The sequence below is a fragment of the Gymnogyps californianus genome, chromosome 9, assembly GCF_018139145.2.
Source record: "Gymnogyps californianus isolate 813 chromosome 9, ASM1813914v2, whole genome shotgun sequence".
Lineage (NCBI taxonomy): Eukaryota > Metazoa > Chordata > Aves > Accipitriformes > Cathartidae > Gymnogyps > Gymnogyps californianus.
The window spans coordinates 6,745,842-6,758,201 of NC_059479.1; the positions used below are offsets into that span (position 1 = coordinate 6,745,842).

The following is a 12,360-nucleotide window of genomic DNA, read 5'->3' on the forward strand; positions in this document are numbered from 1 at the left end:
TTTAAGAGAACATAATACCTGGAACATACCGAAATTTAATTCAGTCCAATTATCACAAAAGTCTAGTAGCATTGGCTTTAACTTGGCTATTGCAAATACTAATTATTAACTTTGGAGATGTCATTTTTGTTTCAGATTGAGCCTCAAGAGATAGCAGAAAACAGCTTTTGGGTAAAAGCTGAAGAAGATAAATTTGAAAACCCAGAACTGTTTGCAAAATTGGCGCTTACCTTTGGAACACAAATGAAAGGTACGTTCTTCTTTTACTTTGTATTATGATTTTATTAAGTTTAAAACTGTGTGTCATGGTTTAACCCCAGCTGGCAACTAAGCACCACGCAGCCTCTCACTCACTCCCTCCACCCAGTGGGATGGGGGAGAGAATTGGAAAAAAAAGTAAAACTCGTGGATTGAGATAAAGACAGTTTAATAGGATAGAAAGGAAGAAAATAATAATGATAATAATAACAATGATAAAATGACAATAATAATACTAAAAGAATTAGAATATACAAAACAAGTGATGGACAATGCAGTTGCTCACCACTTGCCGACCGATGCCCAGTCAGTTCCCGAGCAGTGATCTGGCCCTCCTGGCCAAGTGGACATGATGTCATTTGGTATGGAATGTTCCTTTGGCCAGTTTGGGTCAGCTGTCCTGGCTGTGTCCCCTCCCAGCTTCCTGTGCCCCTCCAGCCTTCTTGCTGGCTGGGCATGAGAAGCTGAAAAATCCTTGACTTAGTTGTTGCTAAGAAGTGTTTATAATAAAACATCGGTGTGTTATCAGTATTATTGTCATACTAAATCCAAAACACAACATTATACTGGCTACTAGGAAGAAAATTAACTCTATTCGAGCTGAAACCAGGACACTGCAATGATAATCTCTTTTATGCTTTGTGCAATACCATGGAATTCATATAATGGTTTTATAGCAGGAAGATGACTTAAAACGTATGTTTTTATTAAGCATAGCAGTCTGTTACAAGAATTGCTCCTCCCTCACTTTACAGCATGATGGGAGGAACCTTTTGTAATAATACCTCTTAAAAGTGCAGGGTATGTTGCAGACAGATGCGAATTTTCTTCAAATTAAATTATAATTAAATTTAAATTCTAATCCTAAAATAATGCTCATCTGCATTAATATTCCTAGCTGCAGGAACTGTAAGCTGTCAGGTTCTTTTAGATATTCCACACGTGGAGGGTTTGTTGTGTAACAAAAGTTTACTTGCTTGTATCACTCTGCTAAATCAAAATCCTCTACAAGTAAGACTTAGAATGTAGCAATTACAGTATGCAGTTGAATCGCAAAATCACAACTCTATAATATGCCTACTGTCATGATTCTGGAATACGTGGGACGAAACCATTGTTCTTTTCAAAGTTCTTGTGTTTGTCTCCTTAGTCTTTGCTTTCACTTTTTTTTTAATACTATATGCGGCTCATTTAAGAAAAAAGTCTTTAAATACACTCCTTTAATTAGTATTTAAATTTGTGATGTGTAATCTAAGAAGCATATCCCCCCCCCCAAGTTATATACAGTTAAACTGCATTGTTACTGTCATTAGTGAATGATGTAAGTTAGTTTTCAAAGGGTTGAATGTGTGAGTGCACACTCTTTAAACTGTTTGCATAATACCATGGGAAAGTGTCAGATCGTCTACCGATTTTTGTTAGAACAGTGTGAAATGGGTCTGTTTGACTACTAGAGAGAACAATACAGTGAGAATAAAAACTATGCTGGAGCTTTCTGTCAAGTGTAACTGAGGCTGCTCAGTATGTCATGTAAATAGCTCTTCTGCTATTGGTTTTAGATTAAAAAAATCATAAATTCCTCGTTCCTTCAATAGGAGATATGATAATAATATTTATATCTTGAGTTGGGAATGCAGTTACTAACAACGGAATATTGGTTATAATTTTGATACTTTAATACCTTCCTCAGCTCTTTGTGGCTTTCAAATGGTCTTTGAGTACTTCCGAAGGTGCACGCAGCCTCTTCAAGTCTTTTCATTATTATCCACGGTTAATGGTCAATTGATCAGTATTTCATATGTGGCCATTTACTGGTAAATTGTTTCAGGCACTGAAAAGAAGCAAGTACTGTTGAAGTACCATTCAATAATACCTTACTCAGGAGCTAATGAGGAAGCCCAACAAATTGGAGTCCAAGAAGAGGTAGATACTGAAAGAAGGAATTCCTGATCTAGTTACAGATCAAGTTGTCCATTTATCAACCAGTTAGAATATGATGTACTTTAGGGATGTGCAGTTCTTGAAGGTGGATGGAGTTGGATGTATCAAGTGTTCATAGGCCAAATCTGAATAAGCAAACGCACACTTAGGGTTTTGAAGTGAATGTGTGTACTGACTGTAAGCATTTTTGTGCTGCTGGGGTTTTTTTACTTTAACTTTTTGGCTCTGAGCATTAATAATTCATGTGATGCTTTGTATTTTAACCATAGGGAGTTTTCTGTTTTAATTCGAACCACTGGAATGCTCTCACTTCTATCAATTACTTGAGGATTTTATTACTTCAAAATTAAGTTGTATTGCACATAGAGGTTTGTGGTATCCTGGCTGTTGTCTGAATTTCAGGAAGAATGACTGCAGTTTATACTAATACAGTGTTTGAAAAATTAACTCAGGTTAAGGGAGGTGTCTCAGAGGACCATAACTTTCCTGAACCATTTCTTGAGTAGATTCCATGAGTTATTTCTGAATATGTCTTTTTCTGTGCTTTTTTGAAACCCCTTCAATGAGTTAGTCATAGCTGTGTTTTTCATAAGATAAATATACAGTTCCTTCACTCAGAGCTCATGCTCTTTTCAGTAGTCACTGCATTTGAGCCATTAGTATTCTGCTTTTATAATGCTTCCTACTTTCTGGTCTAAATGTTCAGATATTACATGCAGTAATACAAAAGCATCATCTGCAGTAATTTAACACTTTTTTCCATACCAAAGTTTGATAGATTCTTGGTTCATAGCATTGCAGTGAGGTTAAAATGAGGAGTTTGTCACTGGTTTTAGTGTGACAGCAAGACAGGAAAACCTTTAAGGGAAAGAACCCCTAGCAGCAAATAACACTTACAGTGGAATCAGACCCTTCTTAATGACAATGGCAAGCTTCTGCCTTGAGCTGAATTCTTTCATCAGAAATCTGAAGAAATGTTTCTGAATTCCTGAAAAGCTTCTTCATTAAAAATGCTGAAAAAACCCTGTTGTGGTTTAACCCCAGCCAGCAACTAAGTACCACGCAGCCGCTTCCTCCTCCCCCCTCCCAGTGGGGTGGGGGGGGGAGTAAAACTTGTGGGTTGAGATAGGAACAGTTTAATAACTAAAGTAAAATAAAATACACTACTAACTAAGAATAATAATAATAATAGAATAATAATAATTGTAATGAAAAGGAATATAACAAAAAAAAGAGAAATAACACCCAAGAAAAGACAAGTGATGCACAATGCAGTTGCTCACCACCCGCTGACCGATGCCAGAGCCGCGATCCGCCCCTCCTGGCCAACTCCCCCCTGTTTATATACTGAGCGTGACATTCTGTGGTATGGAATATCCCTTTGGCTAGTTTGGATCAGCTGCCCCGGCTGTGCTCCCTCCCAGCTCCTTGCACACCTGCTTGCTGGCAGAGCATGGGAAACTGAAAAGTCCTTAACTTCAGATAAGCGCTACTTAGCACCAACTAAAACATCAGCGTGTTATCAACATTATTCTCAAACTAAATCCAAAACCCAGCACTGTACCAGCTACTAAGAAGAAAATTAACTCTATCCCAGCTGAAACCGGACAAACCCTCTTGAAATTTTGACACAGCTGTCGGTTTCATATGAGAGGAAATTCTTGTTGACATAGTTGCACAGTTCTAAAACTATGAACAGCAGAAATTCTCCAAATAGCTTACTGTGGTGATAGCCTTGCAGATATTTTTCCTGTTCTTCCTTACGTTGTTCTCAGTTAATGGTTGTAGAAAATAACATGCCATAACAAAGGATGGGAAGACTGTTAAAAATGCTACTACATATTACCCAGGATATTAAAATCTTATTTGGCTGGCTAGTAGGGAAAGTCAGTGTTGTCTTTCTTTGAGTTCAAGTTTTTCTTAAAACTTGAAAACCTACTAGAAGTCAAGAAGAGTCTCAGAGCATTTAGTTGCAGCACAGGCTCAAATAATTGCATTCCACAAGCAACTTTTTTCCTGCAACTGCTATCTGCAAAAGGAAACATTAAATGATATTCACCATTCTTCCTCACCTTTTGCTTTAACAGCCACAGGCAGCTCATTAATCCCCAAAATACTTATTTCAAGCATAATCTAGGATCAAATTTCTCTTCTGCTTTAGCCCCACTTCTTGGTGTGGTCTCCTAATATATTACAGGAGAATGATAGAAAGACAAATAGAAATGCATTTTATATTCTCTCAAAAGCACAGTCAGCATGTAAAATGAATAAATGGATGAGTGGAAGAAAACTGACAATTTTCAAAAGCAATTGTGATGACTTAGTGTTTATCTTGTATTTCATGGCATTTTGGAATGCCAGTGAGAATAGTAACTGAAGTAAAACAAGTGGTAGTATACACACTTATTAAAAATTTGTAATTCCATGTAGGTTGCAGCACTCAAATTTGATTAAACCTCTGAATTCTATTAATGATTCTCTGACACAATGAGAATGAAACTTTGGGGTTTTTCTTCATTTAACATAGTTTTCTTTTAAGATACTCCAAGAATAATTAAATGTTCGTTGTCACTAAACTATATGCTGCCTTGCTATCTGAGTACCACCTGTTTTCAAGGAAGGCAGCCAAAGCTGCAGGGAAGTGGTACTTTTGGAGACCAAAAGTAGAGGGGGGGAAGTCATAATAAGACACTTCTGAAGCACAATTTTCATTAGTTAACGAATTATTGCATTCATCAGTTAGCTGCTTGTAAAACATAAGAACGTTTAATAACAGAGCACCAGGAACAAAAAAGAATGATCCCTGACTGGTAAAATAATTTTACTTCAAATATACTTAGATGCAAATTTTCTTTTAAAAAGTTTGCATAACGTTAAATCTTTACTTGCTGCTGTAACACTAGATATTTAATACTGATGCCCTGTGAATATGTAGAATGTTTTTAGTTAGGTTCAAATCAGTACTGGCAGTCAAACTGCAGTATTTGATCTGTGAAATCAGTTACTGAGCACAGTTATGAAAACATCTGTTGTACAGGGAGCGATGGAAACATTAAAAAGTATTCCCTTTCAGACTTTACAGGATTTTGAGATCTTGGGGTTTGAACTAAGTTAACTGAGATCTGATTATCACTATCTCAGTACAGTCTGGAAGGAGTTTCTCCATTTTTCTTCACGAGAAATACAGATGATCCGAATACCTTTTAAGGGCCTCTGACAAATGGACTCCAAGGCTTCAAATTTTCATTAAAGGTCTTAGATGAGTGTTTCGAGCTTGGAATTGTGCTTCCAGATACAGAGATAGAAACAACGATTATAGTCTCTCAGACCATTTTGGCAAGTAAATGGTATTCCAGATCGGACACACTTGAAAATGAATGGGCAACTGTGGTGGTTGTTAATGAGTTGGGCGGTATTAAGATGTGGGACAGTCACTGCATTGTGGGTGGCAATGAAACACATAGATGCATATTTCCTTGTGTAGTTGCACAGAGGAAAAGAGTAAAGATGGTATTAGTTTCCAACCAGTTACTTGTTTTCTTTTGACCTGGTTAATTCTGAGAGAATCTGATATCATCAAGAATTTTATTTTGTGAATCATGTGTTGCTTTAACGTGAAAGCAGTGATTTTGCTGGTGAAAACATGCATCATCCTTTCACAGTTTTTGAGTTACGACTTGAAAATTTCAGGGTTTGCAAAATAATCTTATCATGGATTGATTTGTATTTTGATACTTAAATAGCAAGAGGAAGGAATTTTATTGAGGTATTGTTAGCTCAACCTTATCTTAAAACAGTTAAATCTTACCTGCAAGCAACAGTCTCTTCGGACAAGTTTTTTTTTTTAATAAGTAGGATAACATTTACATAGTGAGATTTTTTTTCCTTTTTAAAACTTGTGTGATCAGTTTTAAGCTTTGTGTGATCACATAAATATTTTCTTAATTAAAAAAAATCCTTTCCAGTTTATGGAGTATAAAGAAAATGTGAAATAAACTCAATGAACAATCCTCCTTAGCTGGATTGCGTCTTGTCTTTATGAGCCTATTATGTGATCTTAAGTCATTAATTTCTGTTAATACACAGTGAAATAGTGAGGTGTGTTGTCAATTAAGTATGCCTTCTTGTTGATGTCTTTAGATGGTCCCACTATCAAAATTCTAGAACTAAAAAAATTACGCATTTTTGATTAAATGCATAATAGTAATTTTCTAGTAAGGGAAATACTGTAATAAAGTTGAACAAGAATTTATGCTTAGTATATATCCTGGTTATATTTCTCTGGAAGCTTGGGCTACTGCTTTTTGGCAGGGTTGGGCGTGTGTATGTATTTCTGTAGAATGTCATTAAAAAAAACCCAACAACTAAAATGAAGTATTTAAAATGTTAGTGTTTTTGGCAAGAACCTACTTAATAGCAAATCTTTGAAATCAGTTAAGCAGGTCATATTATGTTGTGCAGCTAGAACAGTCTTTTTCTAAATTTTGCTTTTGTCCCTTAACTGACATCAAATTTTATCTTTGGCTACTGGTGTAAGGGAAAAGACGACCATCAGCAGCAGTGTGGTGTCTGCGGTGCTTTGTGGAATATAATCTAAAAAACTCCCTATCTTGGTATTTAATTTTTTGAATATTAAATACAAGTATAATTTTATGATGAAGTGTCTTCTAGCAGGTAAAAGTAAAGGATTAAAATGTTATGGCCCTGAAGATAAGTTGTGATACATCATATTCTTGGGGCCTCAGATACATTGAGTATTGCCACATTATTACAAAGTTATCAGTCCTGCTGCTATCAAAATCACTTTTCACTGTTTGATTGATAGTGTAATTGCAAAACACTACAAAGCAAGTTAATGCCTTCTCCCTAAAGGATCATGTTAATTTCTGGCTCTTGTAATTTCGGTTGTGTATTTTGCCAGTTAAGAATGATAGTGGTGCTCTGAAGAAATTAATTATGTGTACAGTAGATCTGTAAAGGTAGTAATTAGTACATAATAGTCTGTAACTACTGGGATTGTTCCAGTACAGAATTCATTATCCATCCAAGTAACCTCAAGGGAAAACTACTCGATCAGGGTTCTGTTGCTTTTTTGTGATTAGACTTTTAAAATATAAAATATACTAAATAGCTTATTTTAATATGGTCTTGTTTTAGTAATTACAATATGAAAACTTGGGTGGCTGTCCAGTCCTACCTTTGATATCTCCTGCTGTGAACAACTTCTAGGACTTATCTGTAGCTCACTTCTAAAATATTAGTAATCATGAAAAATTAGTAAAACGTTGATAGGATTAACTAAAATTTAGTTTTAACTTATTCATGTTTTGGTCAGTGCTAGGATTTTAGTATCTAAACGTGTTTTGCTGGTTGAGGAGGAAGAGGGTTGAAATGGGCAACTGAAAGTAGTATGAAAAGGTTGTTGGAGAAATTTAAGAAGGAGCATAACATACTAAAAAAGCTGAAGAACAGTCCAGGGAGACAACATTACTTCTGAGGAAGACACAACATATGACATGATGAGGTTAAGAAAAAGGTGATGTTTAAATAACACTAACTCCAGTGATGATATCAATGTCCTCTTTTGACGACATTATTAATAAAGTTTATTTGAAGGTGATAAATAGTTTCTTTCTTAGGCTACAAAGGTTAGACTATAAACAGTTCAGGCAACTGTACTTGTGGAGAACCGTAAGCAGATAACAATGCCTATCCAAATGAGTTTATTGTAAACATGAGGTAAATGTTCTTTCTAAATTTGTTGGAAATAGTGAGGGGACTGGCTCTAAAAATAGATGAAGGTGGAATAGTGGCTGTTACTGTACATAGGTGGTATGATAGATGTATGCAGGTGTTGCACTCGATATTTTTGTCATGGTTTAGGCCCAGCTGGCAACAAAGCACCACGCAGCGCTTGCTCACTCCTCCCCCCGGCGGGATGGGGAGGAGAAAATACAACAAAAGGCTTGTGAGTCAAGACAAGGACAGGGAGGGATCACTCACAAATTATAGTCACAGGCAAAACAGACTTGACTTCGGGGAAAAATAGATCAATTTGATTTGTTACCAATCAAATCCGAGTAGGATGAGAAATAGAACCCTATCTTAAAAACACACCTTCCCCCCTCCCCTCCCTTCTTCCCAGGCTCAGCTTTGCTCCCGATTCCTCTACCTCCTCCCCCTCAGCGGTGCAGGGGAACAGGGAATGGGGGTTGCGGTCAGTTCATCACATGTTGTTTCTGCTACTCCTTCCTCCTCAGGGGGAGGACTCCTCACACTCTTACCTGGCTCCAGCATAGGGTACCTCCCACGGGAGACAGTCCTCCACAAACTTCTCCAACATGAGTCCTTCCCACGCACTGCAGTCCTCCACGAACTGCTCCAGCGTGGGCTTTCCCACAGAGTCACGGCCTTTTCCAGGCCCAGCCACCTGCTCCGGCATGGGGTGCTCCACGGGCTGCAGGGGAATCTCTGCTCCAGAGCACCTCCTCCCTCTCCTTCTTCACTGACCTCGATGTCTGCATGGTTGTTTCTCTTGCATTCCACTCCTCTCTTCACTGTAGCTCTTCTTCTTCTTCCTTCTCCATCTTCTTCTTCCTCCACACTTTTTCTCAGCAGTCTTTTCCCCTTCTTAAATATGCTATCACAGAGGCGCTGCCACCGTTGCTGATGGGCTCAGCCTTGGCCAGAGGCGGGTCTGAGTTTTGAGCCACGGAAGCTTCTAGCAGCTTCTCACAGGAGCCATGCCTGTAGCCCCTCCCCTGCTACACAAACCCAACGCAATTTTCATTAACAAAATGTATACAAGCCTTATATGGAGACTTCAACACTTATTTGTACTTCAATAAAGTGTTAAGTCTAACCAAAATACAACAAACAGCATTATTCCAGTTACATTGATACTAACACTCAAACATAAACTTCTTATCATCCACCCCTTCTGTTTTCTGATGTTACGTGTACCCATCCTGTGACCCTCTGAAGAGTGAAGGTCAAATGGTGTCGCAACTAGTCATCAGCATCTTGAGTTCTTCACCACGAGTTGTGTGATCGTACAGTGGAGATTTTCCTCCTTTTAAGTCTGCTTGGGGTTGTTCTAGCTTGCTGGTAAAATACTATTTAAAAGATATTGACAATTTTTTTTCTGCTAGTAGATCACTGACTAGCATCTTCTGTTTGCATTTGTTGATTGGGGTAGCTTATCAAGACTTCCTTCAGTTCTGCTAAAATTTCTTTACGTTATTCTTCCCTGCCTTAAAGTTCTTGGATGACTACATTCTAATTAAAGTGAATTATTAAAACTTGAGCTGCGGTAGTCTTTTGATTGCCACCTAGTTTCTGTGGATACATGGCATTTGAGGTCTAAATGTCAGCTTTCTTGGAGTAGTGAATAAAAGGCCAGAATGTAGGTGGACTGCTATTCCCACCCGCTTTAGCTTTTATTTTCCCTTGCTTGCAGCATACACAAGAACACTTTATTATACCTTAAATATATTTTGCATTATTAAGAAAACATGCCAGAAAGTTTGAACAACTTACCTACTTCAGTATTTGAAATTATTCTTTTTCCCCAAAAGTTCTATAGTACAGCAATATGAAAGACATAACTGTATTTAATTTCTTCATGTGTGTTGAACAAATTAGATCATATAAACCAGGAAGATGCAATGTCCATAGTATATTTTTATTAGGCTTTAATTAACCTTCTGGTTTGAACACATTTTGTTGATACTATTAACATGTCAATTCTGTAATATCGACATGCAAGTAAATAGTGTATTCTTACTTGTTAACATCATGCAGAAGATGTTCACATTACGTTCACATGTGGAATACCCACGTGCAGTTTTCAGTGAGTTTTCTTTGGGGCCCTTTTGTTGCTACTCATTGAGCCATTGAATGTTCGCAATAGTGTCTGTCTTTTGAACCTTATCGTACCTTCTAATTTCAATTGTGCGAGGTACCTTTATGCAAGAAGGGAATGTAGAACTGACTACCAAATCACCTAGTCAGGAAGGGCATTTTAAAGCTATGTCTTTTGTGTTCTACATCTGATACAAAGCGGGCTGATTTTTGATCTCCTGAAGAAAATAGCGTGTAATTTTTTCCTGTGTGAAACCACCCATTCTTAAAGGATAGTGTGTTATTTTGCAGAGTTTTTTTAAATTTCTAGAGTAACTTACTCTTTTCCTATTTACACCTCTGCCAGATACTGAGGAGAGGGAGGGAGAAAGAAAGACAGGCTAGTTTCAATGTAAGTTAGTAGATACTGTTGATTCAGTTGATTTTTGTTCCTTCCCCTTGCCCGTCTAGTTAACAGGTATGTCTTTCTGACATGAATTTTATTATTTTTAACCTCCTCTGTGGCCAGTTATTCTGCTGAAGCAGATAGTGTTTGTTCTTTGATCAGAATGAACGTTTTAGCTTCAAACGTTCTCATTGAAATAATTGAGTGTGCATGCATTAAATCCAGTTTGAAAGTTTTTATTCTGCCATTGAAGTGATATAATATTTCAAGATTGATTCTACCTCTGTGCAGTGTTCCTCCGTGAATATTACAAAGCTTATTTTCACTGTTATTCTTGACTAATAAATGACAATATGAAATATGCATCATTCTTCATCAGTCCTTCATTTTTGCTTGATGTAATGAAACCTTTTTAGTGGGGAGAAAAAAGTTTTGTTTGTCTTACTTTTCAGCTATTTCTTAGTAAAGACATAAGTAGCAGCCAAAGAATGAGGTTGGTGTACTACTAAACTTGAAGGAAAACTGTTTGCGTTCATTTACATTTGGTGCTTATAAAGAAAAGGAAGAGGGATCAGTACTTTTAAAAAATGGATCTGAATTTGATATGCTAAGAAGCCCAGATCAAATTCACCAGAGAACTTAAACTTTTACAAGCTTTAAATGGACTCAGTTTTGGCCAAAGTTCCTGTAACACAGCTGTATTTGTAGGTGTGAGACAGCAAGCTACAGTTTAATACAGGAATCTCTAGTATTAAGCACAGATATGTTGTACTAGCTCAACTATATGCATTGCTTTGGCGAAACAGAAAAAAACACAAACTCATAATGTATTTGTTTCTGGTTTGCAAACTGCAGGTGGCTCCCTTGGTCTTCTGATTAATTCAGAATGTGTATGTTTGATTCCTTTCCCTCCTTGCCCTCTCCTCTTCAGAAGTGTATGAATCCAAACCAAAGGAAGATACTGCTTTGCAGTGTAGGGTCACCAAATGTTTCTGTGTCTTACAGGAATTTCATTTAGTTAGATTGCAGGCTTAGGTAATCAGTCTTCATATCTCGGTTTCACATAGAAGTGAAGCAGGCTGGTTTGTTTTCATCTTTAAATGTATTTGAAATTGTTGTTCTTTTTCAAGACAGAATAAATTCAAGTACTATAAAGAAGAAAGAGTTATTAGTTTGCCATTTTTCATCTTTTGCTTTCCTTCTCAGCTGGATTTATCCAATAGGTAAACTGTCAAACTCAGGGATGGAAAAGCTTTGCACTGTTTAAATAAACTGATGCCTGAAATTATTACCACTTAGCATAGATTTATGTATGAGTGTCTCTATATTTGTGTTTTTATATATTTTTATATGCATTTTTAAATTCTTAAATCATCTTAGAATTATTTAAACAATGATCACAGTAAATGCATAAGAATATGTTTCTTGACTAAGGAAAAAAAATATTTGTATATAATTACCAATGAAGTAAAAGCTTTTCTGCCCAGAAGTGTTGGGCAATTTGTATCAGATAACGATACCTAGTCTTGCTATGTTTAAAGTATCAAGAGAAAAAAGAAGCGGGGGGGGAAAGGCGCATGTGTTCTTTGTATTCAGTTTTGCATCGGGTACTAAGGCTTAACTGCAGAAGTTGACTCCTTAATAGTTATACTTTATAAATAAACTTTCAATAGTTACACAGAGAAGCACGGTTTCTAAACTGACCTTAGGAATGATGCATGTAGTTTTGCTGCAGCTGGGCTATTGTTCAGGAGAATCACAAATGAGGCCTCCCAAGAATTACTTGTATGTATGTTCCTGTGTAAATTTTTTCATATGAGGAAGCCACTGTGCAAATGGTAGCTGTTTGATAGCACCTGCTCCTGTTGAAGGGTGTGTGTGTCTTTTACTTCAAGAGCATCGGTACCCATTTC

At 36.9% G+C, this 12,360-nt stretch overlaps 1 protein-coding gene across 1 annotated transcript in view; it reads left to right on the top strand.

The window, feature by feature from the left end:
* Nucleotides 1-12,360, top strand: part of DIAPH2 (diaphanous related formin 2) — a 265,679-nt gene that overhangs the window by 58,628 nt on the left and 194,691 nt on the right. Inside the window, exon 19 of the mRNA XM_050902012.1 lies at nt 136-250. Within this exon, the coding sequence (XP_050757969.1) occupies nt 136-250 (115 nt within the window). The remainder of the gene's footprint in view (nt 1-135; nt 251-12,360) is intronic.